Source organism: Adiantum capillus-veneris, chromosome 8 (genome assembly GCF_014529385.1).
Source record: "Adiantum capillus-veneris isolate H3 chromosome 8, ASM1452938v2, whole genome shotgun sequence".
Taxonomy (NCBI): Eukaryota; Viridiplantae; Streptophyta; class Polypodiopsida; order Polypodiales; family Pteridaceae; genus Adiantum; species Adiantum capillus-veneris.
The window spans coordinates 112,381,778-112,395,455 of NC_140938.1; the positions used below are offsets into that span (position 1 = coordinate 112,381,778).

Below are 13,678 nucleotides of genomic sequence, written 5' to 3' on the forward strand. Positions count from 1 at the left end.
TCACATGCTTTTTCTTACATTTCCTTACACTACTTATGCTTCTTCTTACAATTGATAAGTTTTTTTTTACATTTTACATGTCCTTCCTTACATTTCCTTATACTACTCATGATTCTTCTAACAATTTATAAGATTCTTCTCACAAGTCGCATATCCCTCCTTACATGTTCTTACACTCCTTACAAGTCCTTACTATATGACAAGTAAGTTAAAGAGGTACTTTTGTAAGAGAAAAGTATTGTCTTGCAAGAGAAGTATTTTCTTGTAAGAAGTCAATGAAGTGAGAGGATTTTTTTACTAATGAGAAAAACGAACAAAAAGTGGATGACTCCTCTTTAAAAACCATTTTTGAAGTTATATCAAGTCCATAAGATATTTTTCTGACACTTCTGTTGATTTTTCCAGTAGTGTAAAGAAGTCAAAAGTGGATGACTCCTCTTTATAGAATCCAATTTTTAAGTTGTGCTAAGTCCATATGAAATTTATCCCACACTTCTTTATGGAATTAAAAGGTATAAAGCTACTAAATAAGTTTGATGCATTAAACCAAAAGGCACTAAGAGATGGCCCTCAATTTTGTAGTGTACGAAAGTCCGCCGAGAGGGACCTTATAGTTTTGGAGAGAAAAACTTAAAGTAAATATGTGTAAAGAGACTATTTCGCAAGCTATGATCTACTAGACCTATAGATAGTAGCACCTAGTCCTCTTGAAAAGGATGCATCAGGTAGGTTAGGCAACCATGGAAAGAGGAAAATGGGTTGGTGATGAGCACCAAGATGGCAACCTCATTAGATCAATAGTCAGCGCCATCATAGACTGTTATATATAGGGTTGAACCCCTCATTAATGATGGAGTCTCTCACTATTCAATCTTGGAACGTAAAGGGGTTGAAAACCCATAAGAAGAGTACCCTATTCTGGGAGGAAATAAAAAGGAGAAGGCAGTCAACTATTGGGCCATCTAGGAACACCACTTAGATGCCCATAGCAAGAGAAAGCAGGTGCTAGGAAAGAAACTTGTATTTTACGGGGAAGGAAGTAATGGTTTCAGTGGAGTCCTCAGCATTGGAGACAGAGAATTGGAGCCGAAGTTGGTTCTAAACCATCCTTCCGGCAGAATCTTGGGGATTAGAATCAAATGGGAAGGGCATTCCTTCACCATTGTGAATGTGTACGGCCCTTGCAATGCAAAAGATAGAGCCAAACTATGGATGCATCTTAGAGATACTCCTATTGAAGGTGAGTGGTTGTTGGCTGGCAACTTCAATATGGTAGAAAAGAGCAGGGATAGAACAAGATCCTCCAATATGTTGGCTGGCTCGGAAAGGTCTAAATGGAAAAGTTTGTGCGAAAAGTGGGCGATGATCGACTTATGGGAAATCGGCCCATGGAACAGCACGCCTGGTTTCACCCACACAAGCCTGCAGTATGCCCGCACTGCCTCCAGGCTGGACATATGCTATTGCTCACACCAAGCTAACTGGATTTCGCCATTGATGTAGATGAAGGTTGTCCCAACAAAAAGCCTTTCGGATCACATACCTTTGCACATACATATTAAGAAGAATACATGGGAGGAGCAGACCCCAAGAGGCGGGAAAAAACTGTTGGTAACACGTGCACACCTATTCAAAAACCCTCTTTTCAAGAATCTAACCAAGAAAGCACTCGGTAAGCTCAAAAAAGATGTCGACCTCAACAAATACAATGCATGGGACCTCTTTGCTCGGAGCATCCAGAAAGCAATCAAAACCTCGGGCCCCCGAATCAAGAAAGTTAGGGAGAGACACCTTATGCATCTTGCAGCGGAGGTACAACTGCTTACCTCCAAAAAAGCCAATGGGCTTGCTACTGAGGATGAGCATAAACGATGGCTCGAAGCCAAATCTCACCTTTCTAATGAGCGGTTAGAAGATATCAGAAAGGCAAGGCTTCTCTCTAGGGAGACTTTCCTTCAGCCGGAAGCCTCTTATCAAGCTCAGTTTTTTAGGGCTTTAAAAATCAAGAAGAGTCGGAGCCACGTCCGCTCGCTCTATGATGAGAAAGGGATAGCAATTCATAACTAGGATGAGATGGCTGGTCTGATGTTGGGCTATCTTAGTCAAATCATTGGACAGCCAGAGATCCAGTCCCAAGAAGTGGAAGAAGCCAGAGGGACCTTACTTCAGAGTGTCAAGGAGAAGATTCCCTACTCATAAGCTAATAGCTTGGAAAGGGCATTTTCTGAAGAAGAATGTTCTCTTGCAATGCAAGCCCTTGGCAAGGAAAAGTCCCCTGGTTGGGATGGGATGACGGTAGAATTATTTAGAGAATTTTGGGATGGTCTCAAGGGCCCAATCACAAGGTTGGCCAATAAAGCCATTGTCGAAGGGTCGATGGAGATAAGCGTAAAGAGAGGGCTTATCAAACCTATCCAAAAGCAGATCTTTTGTTCTCAACTTAAACATTGGCACCCTATAACGATGATGTCGGTGGACTAAAAAATTATTGCTAAAGCAGTAGCCCTCAGACTTGCCCCCTTCCTAAACAAGATCATCTCTCCCTATCAACATGGATTCATCAAAGGAAGGTCCATCTATGATAACATCTTGGCAGCAATGGTGGGCATCGAATACGCAACCGTCACAAAGCAAGAATGCATTCTGCTGCAGTTGGACTTGGATAAGGCTTATGACAGAATAACATGGTCATATATTGAAGCCGTCATGGAAGCTCTGGGCTTTGGGCCTCGCCTATGTCGTCTGGCACGTGTACTGGGGCTGGAAGCCAGTCAGAGCTCCTATTCAACGATAGAATGGTGGGCTCTTTTGAGGTCAAGAGGTCTATTAAGCAGGGATGCCCCTTGGCCCCCCTAATTTTCGCCATAGGATCGCATCCTTTAATCACGGCACTTGAAGCTAGTGCAGAACGAGGGGAGTTGCAAGGCCTGGCTTTACCAGGAAATAGCCAACTCCTTGCAAAACTTTTTGCAGATGATTCTCTTCTTTTCTTGAAGGCGTGCCCCCAGGTCATCAGGAAAGCTCTGGAGATTGTACAAATATGTCGGTAGCTTCGGGGTCTAAGTATAATATAGAGAAGTCAAGGCTGATCTCCCTATCGGAAAATGACTGAATTGACCCTTCTGACTGGTCAGGGGAGATTGTCACAAAAGGGAATATCTTCAGACATCTGGGAGCACCCTTGGGGGTGGATGTAACTCACAAGCAAAGAGTTGAGTGGGTGCTTGAAAACATCAAAACAAAAATGAGTAGGTGGGAGTATGCTCTTCTCCCATTCCAAAGTCGGATAAAAGTGATAAATGCCTTCATGATTCCTTATGTTGCCTACACTAGCCCGCTTCTCAAGATGGCTAAGTGTCCCTGGAAAGAGTTCTTAAAACCAATAAAAAGGTTTTTATGGGAAAACAACACGAAATCCACCAGACCTTGGCAATGGGCCCGTTGGGAATCAGTTGCTCGTCCGGTGAATCAAGGAGGCCTCGGATTTTTCAACCTGGTGGCCCATGCAGAAGCTTGTTGTGCCAAATTTGTCGTCTCCTTGGCTAAACAGGATCAAGTTTGGGCTATCATGATCAAAGATATGATGGAAGCGGCTAAACTTGGCTTGAAAGGAGGTAAATGGAGAGGGGTGGAGTTCCATGACAAAGTGTTAGCCCCGTCATGGTCTTCACTTCGACTGGGGGGTAGCTCAGGAGAATTGGTAAGAAAATGCAATAAGGCAGCAGGAGTCTTAGAGTGGGGGGAAGAAACCAGATACTTCAAGAACTCCATTTTGCATTGGTCCCCCTAGCTATCCAAAGTAGTAGATCTGCCACAAATTACCTATTGGATAGAGACAGCCAGGAAACTGAATAACAAGGGTCTGAATCAACTTGGGCACTTCTGGGACAGTGACAACAAGAGTTGGAAAACTATTGATCTTCTGGTTGCCCAATACCAACTTAATAGCTTGGAGGTCTTGCTTGTCCACAAAGTGATGAAAAAGCTTGACAATATAGTGATGCCGATTTGTGACTCAGAGTTGGACTGGAATGCCTGGAAATGGCCCGGAAGCAGTCACTTATGGAAACCCCATCCTAAAAACATTTACCATACAATGATGCATAAGAAAAATTGGTCTAGCCCCCTTAACAAGATATGGAAAAAACATTGGCCTCGGAGCAAGTAATAGAGAACATCTGGAAGCCTAAGGTTCCACAGCACATGAAGGTATTTTTATGGAAGGTAACCTGAGGTGCTCTACCGACGAGGGTGAAAATATAGGAGAGAGGGATTGGGTCAGATCGATGCTTGGGGTGCAGGCTCGCTAGTGAAGATCTAGCCCACCTCTTTATGGATTGCCCAACTATCAAAGGCCTAGCAGGGAAAATATGCAAGTGGGTCCAAAGAACATGGAAAATTGGTTTCTTCAAGACTGATCTATTCCTTGGAGGAAAGAATTCAGGTAGTCCTGCCCTCCTCATCAACACTCAAATCGTCTGATACTTCTTCTTACATAATGTATGGCAGACAAGGAACCGCCGTGTGTTTGAAGGAGGTTTCGAGGTGGTAAGCTTCGTAGAAATTATACAAGAGAGCGAAGTGCTAATATGGACACTCGGAAGAAAGCAACAATCTGAGGATTGGTCTAGGATTACTGGTGCCTTGTTGTCAGCAGTTGGCATGCCTAGGACGGGGGAAAATACTAGCCATCGGTAATTAAAAGATATGAGAAGAACCCTGATAGCCGTTGTGATTTTGGTCCCTGTTTGATGTCATGGCTCAACACGAGCATGACAAGATCTTGTAATTTTTTAGGTTGATCAATATAATTCACTCACAATTGTGAGTTTTGCTTTTTATTTTTTTTAAAGAACAAAAAGGTGAAGAAGAAAAGTTTTAGATTTGATCTAAAGGTCTATTTGATGCGCACAGGGAGGGCGAGAGAGAGAGAGAGAGAGAGAGAGAGAGAGAGAGAGAGAGAAACTTCAGATAAGTGCCATGAGAGAGAGGTAAAGCCAATATAGTTTAAGACAACACTGCAATTGAGGGCTACAATGTGCTAGCCATATTTCAAGTGAACGAAAGCACATGTGAAGCAATTTTTTAGTAACACCATGTTGCATGGCCTATTGTGTGTTCTACAAATTCTCTCGTCGAATAAACCTTTGAGGTCACTTGGGGTCGTTCCTACAGTGTGATATATCTTCTTCTTCATTATATCTTCTCATTCTATTTTCAATCACAACTTCATTTGCAATTGACCTTATGCTCAATGCAATGGTTGATACCACTCTTTGTCACACGCTATATACTTTGGTAGATTCCATACTTGTTTGACACATTACACACTGAATAATACGCATTGCAGTTATTCATACTCCTAATAAAATTAAAGACATGTATAGCAATGACTAGACCTCTATGGTGGAGACTCTAACCTCAAAGCACTGTCTTTTGCTAACAATGGTGTCGACATCTATTCTTTGGGTTGCAAAAAAGATCTCTCTCTCTCTCTCTCTCTCTCTCTCTCTCTCTTTTTGTGTGTGTGTGTGTGTGTGTGTGTGTAGCTCACTTGGAAAAGTTTGCTCAGTTTTGGGTTGGCTCGGATAACTTCGCACGGCGATAATATCAATGCCTACGACAACTAACAAACCAATTAAACCCTTTGGATCTTCCTTATTTAAGAAACAAGAGGTTAGTAGCAAAGCTCTGTTGAGCACTACCCCACGAGGTCTTTCTTTGCTTTAATTAAATTAAAGGTTCACGGGGTAGATGGGAGCGTTTAGGGGATGGCATATGATCAACAAGAGCATTTTCTTCTACACCTCTCTTGAGAGTTGTCGAGGTTTCACCAAGATGGTGTCCACAAAGGGCGGTTTTTGCTACCTTATCTTTTTTGGTAATCCCTTCCTCTTGGTATAATGCATCCTCAGAGAACATCGCCTGCTACTAGGTCATGAAGTAATTGCTTGGTACTAAGAAACTATGGGGGAGGGGATGGGAGGGGTGCTAGGCATTACGGGAGTCATCATGAGAAGGAGAGCAAGGGGGTCTAGGAGAAACATCTCCCCATGTCGAGAGGGACAATCAAACTAAAGAGAATGCCACAACTAGGCCATTGCTACAAAAGTTTCGATGTTGATTGATAAGTCCTTGTTTTAGCATATTGCTTTAGTCTAACTTTCTTTTTTGACGCACCAGGGGGCCACAGGGGAGAGGTGCTTATCCTTTCTAAATATTAGCCATGAAACATGGTCGAGCAAGGGCCGCATACCATTGGGTAAGAGCCACACATAGGCATCACCATGGCCACCTAATTGATGCACCGCACCGTGCTAGGAACGACGGAGAAAATTCATAGCAACTAGCTAGGAACCTGCTCCTCAAGTGACCCACCTCAAGAGGAGGATGCACTTGAGTGTCCAAGGGTAAGATCTCTACAAACGTGAATGCCAGATGAGCGCAAGGTGTCCCTCTAGAGGTGACCCAACGGGGGATTTGAACCAACATGTAGGTTGAGAGGTCAAAGCCTTATTGTTAGACCAACTCACGTCGTTTGCTTGGTCCTACTCAACCCAAGCGAAGACGGTTAGCAGCACCAAACACCAATGGCATGGCCCCCACATGGCAAAGTGACAAACACTTTCCAATCACCAACTACCTACTTAACACTAGTTTGGTACCAAAAGAAGACATTGATGTGTCTTTTTGTAACAAATATAGATTAAATACGATTTACATCATACGTGTATTTAAGAAAACCCTCTTGATATGATTAAACATTAGTTAGGTCTTTTTAAACATAAAATTTTCCTTTTTAGAAGCTATCATTATCAAGAACTACCCTTATCAAGTAGACCTCCATAAGACCGCTACTGTGTTTTGAAGAATTTGACTTTTTAATCTCATGAAAAAAATGAAGAGACCTTGGAGAAAATTGTGCGACTCTTGCACAATTGAGCTATAGATAATTGTAAGTTTCATGTGCAAAAGAAAATTACTCAAAAGGATATAAAATAATGGGAAGTTCTACATGTTTGATATGGCCCTTACAAGTATATCTTTGCTAAAAGAAACATTTCCCCTTGTTGAGAGGGACTTAAGAGAGTGCTGCAACTAGGCCATTGCTACAAGAGTTTTGATATTAATCGATAAGACGTTGTTTAAGTATATTTCTTTATTAAACTTAAAAACACACTTAGATAATATTCCTCATCTTTTATTATGTGTGCTCTCTCTTTCTTTACTCATACCATATTGGATTTGACAACTGAAACTCCCATTGACCAAATACCCAACAGATATCCGCACATGGCTTTACTCCTATACATTCTAGCACATAACTATCCCTGGCACACAGAGAAATTGTGCAAAGAAAAAGAGAGAGAGAGAGAGAGAGAGAGAGAGATCCATCTATTGCAAGACCCCGCATCGTGCAGAGAGAGAGAGAGAGAGAGAGAGAGAGAGAGAGAGAGATCCATCTACTGCAAGACCCCGCCTCATCTGCTTGGTCCTACTCATCAATACCAAATGCCGATGGCATGGCTCCCACATGAGAGAGAAACGGAACACTTTCCAAGCACCTACTTAAGGTTACACACACACACATTAAATTATTGTCCGCGAAAGTCACATGTGACCCATGGGACCGAAAACAAAACATTACAAACAAAACAATACATAGTGTTCCTTAATGAGTGAAGGGTTATTACATACATCTGAATTAAGCAATGAGAGTCCAGCTCGTGGTGGAAAAGAGAAGATAAGTATTTAATGAACAAAACTCAAGGAGGGGTAGGTGAGGAGGGAGCTGGTTTGAGAGAGATTTAAAAACCAACATGTCACTTTGATTTCTCAATTGCCATGTCGCTTTAGGCTAATTTCTCCATTTCAGACAAATTTCTTGAAGTCTCTCAATTTCCAACGAACTTCTTGAAGTCTCTCTCTCTCTCTCTCTCTCTCTCCATTAAAAATAGTCGGTTCTCTCTCTACCATACCACACACGTTGCATTTTGGCAATATTATTAACCAGAATAATAATACTTTTGGATGCTTTGGACTGCGCACACCGATTTTTAAATTCTACACACACACACACAGAGGGCGAGAGAGAGAGAGAGAGAGAGAGGGAAGCGTTCTTCGTTATCCAAATCATTTGGCTCTGTTGGCCACATCCATACTTCTCCCCCATTCCGATTGACAGGTGATGCTGACGTCCATTCTCTCTCTTCCTTTGGCAATGAAAAGGGTCAAAACCGTAAAAACACAGAGAATAGAGGGAATTTAGCTTAGAGGCGTCTAATCATTCTTCAAGGTGGGTACTTCGTTTGTGCGTAAGACATGCTTGGCATTGATTTGCCACATGAATGTTAAAATCCGCAAGGGAACAATGAGCAGGACTTCAAGCAAGAGGATCAGCAATGAATCCGGAGGTACAAAACCTCTCCCTATCGTCCTCACCAGAACACCCTGGAGCGTGGTGCTCACAAAGAACTCGTTCCTCTTGAAGCCCTCAATCGTGAACCGCGCGACGTCATCTGCGCACTCTCGAAAAGCCCCCAAGTATATCTTCTCACCCAGGGTTATGAAACTTGAGGCCACTTCCTCCACTGATTGCACATTGCAAACAAAGGAAACCATGGGTTAGCAATTGGGGAGAGAGACACATTGTGAGTGTATATATCAAAAGCTGATAGAAAAAGTTCATCTTTTTTATGCAAAAAGGTGAAAGTGTCTATGTGAAAAAGTGAAAAAAGTGTGTTGGTATAGACTTTTTTTAAGTGTGAGCGATGCAAACCTTCTGCCAACATTGGAGTCTGTGTGAAAGCAGGGCATGAGATGGTGACCCCAATCTTGTATGGTAGCAGCTCAAACTTCAGCAGCTCTGCAAGCCCCTTCAATGCACATTTCGAAGGCGTGTACATGTTTGACCCGTATAAAAACACCTGCAAAGTGACCAGATTCAGATTTTCCATATCCACCGTAATGCTCAGCCTAATCGAGCTTACCATAACTAGCACAAAAGAAGATAGCGACTGCAATGTACTGACAATTTTTCAATGCACATAATGATGGGGTTAGCACATAATAAAGCTAGGTCACCCGAGGGACATAGCTCAGTGGGGTTGAGGCTTCGGTTCATAAGACAGACGTAGAGGGCTCGAGGCTGGCGGGCTGCGATTAATGGGTGTTACCAACCCACTTCCCCACTGGGAAAGCTGTTTCCAAGGTATGAAGCCAATGTAACTGTAATCTGCAGCAATACACAGCTGTAGATACATGGATATGGTTAGAGTACTACCTTCCTGGGTATATTGAGACCTCCCTACTACCTTGACAGATTTAAGGTAAGGTTTGGTTGCAAGCACAGCAACCAATGGGATTGGAGCATTTCCACATGAAAGGCAGCAATTGAGAAACAAGCTGAGGGGGGAGCTGAGCTTTACGCATGAGGAGAGGGAGCCGATGATGACGATGGAGGAGGGATGGTCGGCACTGCGAGTTTTCATCAGGGGGATGGTGGACTGGATTGGGAACATGACGCCCAGGATGTTGGTTCGCGCTATCTCTTCCAGCCGGCTGGGCTTCATGTCCTCCAAGAAGTTGGCCTCCAGCGTGCCAGCACTGCACACCAGCACATCAATAGGCCGCCAGTCGAAGCTCTCCCGAATGGCCACAGCCACAGCCTCTGCATTGCCCACATCGACCGACTGCACCGCACCACAAATTTAAACCTTAATTCAATATATGCTGAACCAAAACCATCCCAATTTAGTAAAAGAATATGAGGTCATGACCTTGAGGCGGATGGTGTCGGCCGGGAGGTTGAGGGAAGAGGTGATGTCGCGGCGAGCGTCCTCCAGCTTGGAGAGAGTTCGCGCGATGAGGGTGAGGTAGGCGCCCTCGGCCGCGCACTGCTGGGCGATGCACAGCCCGATGCCGCTGGACCCGCCCGTTATCACCACGTGCTTACCTCGCAACGAAGGTATGTGTGTAAACCGCCGCCTCCTAACCTCCGCCCAGTACAGCGCCAGCACGCCAAGCAGCACCACCACACCGCACACTGCGCCCACCCACCACTCCATCTCTCTCTCTCTCTCTCTCTCTCTCTCTCTCTCTCTCTCTTCCCTTCCTTTTCTTCCTGTCTCTCTCAACACACAGTTCCAGCCTCCAGTGTCGCTCTCTGTAGTTCGCCCTCCTCTCCTTCCCTCTAGCCAAACTTCCCCGTTCTGGCTCTTTATGGGAGCAATGTGACTGCTATGGGCCCTTACCTTATAGATAGGGATCGTGTGCACCTCCAAAGACACACATTTTACCCGAAACCTGCGAGGCTGGCCGCTGGAGCGTTCTCCGGGGCTTCCAGCAGCCAGCTGCGAAAGCGATTTTAGCGAGCTAAAAGTCACGTTCGGGTAGGTGACGAATAGCTGCAGCGATGCATTCGTGGCTAATTTCCATTGGCCAGAGAGAGAGAGAGAGAGAGAGAGAGAGAGAGAGGGGTCACACTAGCCGACTCACGCGTGTGAACAGAAATTCGAGCCTTTTTCTTGGTTGCTTGTGAACAGAAAATCAAGAAAATCAAACACTAAGTTTTTCAAGGTTTTCCGAATCAGAAATAGAAACAATTTGGGATCCAATCTCACCTAAAACTTTCAGATTTTGTACTATAGCTGGCCAAAACTTAGGGGGAGGTCCAGACTCCAGACTCGGTATCAATGGAGATCTAACAGAGATTATTAATTTACATAAATCCATCAGGCAAGGTTGTCCTTTGTCCCTACATGCCATCTCTTCATACTCCATGGCTTGGTTGGTCAAAAAGTTTATGTAGCAAGGTAAATTGAAAGCCATTACTATATTTGGTTCTGATGATTAGCAATGCTTGGCAAGTGGGTATGTTATAAATCATGCTAAGACCGGTTTCAGAGTATCAGAAGGGACATGCCATGGAGTGGTTACACAAGTTGGATGCCAACCAATTGTTGATGGACAACTTTTCAGGTTCTTGGGAATTCCAATGGGTTTCGATGTCACATTCAATCAGAGGTGGAACTAGATTCTTTACAAATTCAATTATACTCCTGGCAAAACTTTCAACCTAACCTACCTGCTAGATTTTGAATTGAAGAAGGTTTCTATGGTGTGGCTCAGAGGATGCAAATAGATTCCCAAAGGTTGCCTGCCAAACCTGTTGCATGGATACGGAAAGAGGAGGCATGGGTATCCTTGACATTCAGCTTCTTTCAGCCAAGATGTCTTCCAAATGGATAATGAGAGTTGCCACCTCTAAGGACTTCTAGGCTGTATTGATCAAAAGGAACATGAATAAATTCCATCTAAGGACTGCAAAGCTTAGAATGTCCTGGCCCCTGCAAACATTTTTATTTGTAATGCTCTTGTTGTGCCTAAAAGCTTTGTGCTTGTATGTTGGTACTGGAATGCATGGAAATTAAATGGCACCCATCAGGAAAAGTTTTGTTTTCTCTAGATTTTTGTCTTCAGGATTCTATATGGTCTGGGCATTACCTACAATCAGTTTCCTCTCTCAAGGAGGTCTCACAACTATTACAAAGCAAGGATCAAAGTTTGGAAAGATGTCTAGAGGAGTTTCTACATAAATATCCAATTTGAGAAGGATGTGCAAGCTTCCTATTGTCAAAGAAGTAATTCATGCCACCTAGCTTATCTAGGTGATTAAGGGGGAATGTCATCTCTATTGCCAAAATCTGCAAAGAAATCAGTTCTAAAGTTAGATGCAAAAGTTTTGTCCATAGAGTTAGTTATTGGAGTAAAACCCTAAGGCTAAACCCTATTTAATTATGGCTTAGCCTCCCCCCCCCTCGGTGCCCGCCCTCCGTAGGGTAGGATGTTCTCCTCATCATTTCCTGGACTCCTCCTTTCTCACCCTGACCAGATCACACATCACTTCTCCTACCCAATGTCCCCTCCAGCTGGCACCCATCGGCCCCCAACCAATCGTGTCCTTCATCGACCCCCTCATAACAAAGGTGTTACCCCCAAAATTTGCAGAGAAGTTATAGAAGGCCCTTTCTGTTTGACAACAACTGCTCCATTCAAAATCTCAACAACATGGTGGGATCGACCTTGTCCCATCGCCGACAGGAGCAGATCAGGCAACTACTGCTGGATCTCTCGGAGGAAGTCCATATCTCCCCACCCCAGAAGCTCAACCTGAAGATGGCCATAGCCCTACTCATACATACGAGGGAGATCCTTTGGGAGGTAAGCCTTCAATCATTTTGCCTTCACTTCAAGTTAGAAAAGTAGAGAAGGACTTGGAAAGTAGAGCCCTAGTTGGTCTTTTAGCAGTTGACCTTCTGCAAGCCTGGCTAACACAATAGTGGACCACCAGGGGGTTACAGGTCGAGTTTATATAGTGCTTGCTAAAAAATCACTTCCTTTTTGTCTTTAGAGAACCTGCAATGGCGTTTCAAGCCCTTAGCTATGGACAATGGGTTATTTGTAACCCCCCCCCCCCCCCTCCCTCCTACCTATTTAGGTGGAACAAAAGGTTCAACCCAGAGGTATCTGTATCTAGGAACTACCCTGTTTGGGTAGAGTTCCCGAACCTTCCTACGCACTTGCATAACCACCTCAGGCCTATAGTAGGGAAAGTGGGCAAAGTCCTACGTTGAAGGCAAAGATAGGATTTTTACGACCCTACTTAGCTCTCGGGGGGTTCACCTCTTATACATGTAAGTTACCACGTAAGTTCAAATGAATGGGTTTTTTAATTGCAAATTTTAACAGGATTTTACTTACAAAAGGGTTTTTTTAATTGATTTTAGAGAAAAATCCGTAGTTTTTGAAGAAAAAGGGGTCATTTTATTACCTTAAGCATGTAGGTAAAGGGGTTTTTATAATACCCTTTGAACGCACGTTATATGAATAGTTTCTTAAAGGGGCCACCTAGCACCCCCAGGTTTTAGTCGAGATGGGCATCTCAAGCCCTGATAATCTTTCGTCCTCCATTGATATTCCGATAAACAATGGTAAAGTTTTAAAGCAGGCTATCAAATACAAGCATCTGCCTAACACATGCTTCCTCTGCGCGATAGAAAAGGCCATTTCATGAGGGAATGCCCCTTCAAATGTCTCTTGTCCCTCTCCTCAATCCCCTCTAGAGCCCGCCCCCAAGCTTGCTGATGAAGGTTCTCCTAAATAAGGGGAGAGGAAAGTTTGTTCAGTGTGCCACTAGACAAGGCAATGCAAGAAAGCAAGACTTAAAGACCAGGGCATCCCATCCCCATAGGTTCTCCATTTTGGCATGTGTCTAGGACTATGTTGACTCTAGCTCATAGGACTAAGGAGAGTTCATTCCCCCTATGCAAGACCAGGACGCCCCGAACCCGTCAAGGCTAGAAGAAGAAGTTAACACCCTAGATAACCAAGAGCTTCTTGACCTGAATAAGGAGAATGTCTCCATAGGAGATCCCACACTACTCAACCCCCCAACGTCCCTACATCAATGGAAGTGTTAAAGGACAACAAGCGTAATCATGCGAGCGTGGCTCATACACCTCCTAGGTAGTCAATGAGAGAAAAAGATAAAAGGGTTGCCAAATGAAGCTTCTTTCTTGGAATTTCTAGGGTCTCTCAAACCCTAACACAGTGAAGAAAATAGTCAGCTGGCTCAAGAACGCCTTTCAATTTTTGATTCTCCAGGAAGTCAAAACTT

General features: G+C 43.8%; 1 protein-coding gene across 1 annotated transcript; it reads right to left on the minus strand.

Moving 5' to 3' along the window:
- Positions 1-8,094: 8,094 nt before the first annotated feature.
- LOC147452783 (3-dehydrosphinganine reductase TSC10A-like) lies at positions 8,095-10,308 on the minus strand. The gene is made up of 4 exons (XM_086518367.1): positions 9,780-10,308; positions 9,429-9,692; positions 8,780-8,927; positions 8,095-8,591 (listed from the first exon to the last, which is right to left on the minus strand). Exons 1-4 carry the CDS (start codon positions 10,065-10,067, stop codon positions 8,281-8,283), a joined length of 1,011 nt encoding a protein of 336 aa, XP_086374493.1. The 5' UTR covers positions 10,068-10,308; the 3' UTR covers positions 8,095-8,280.
- Between the last annotated feature and the right edge of the window lie 3,370 nt (positions 10,309-13,678).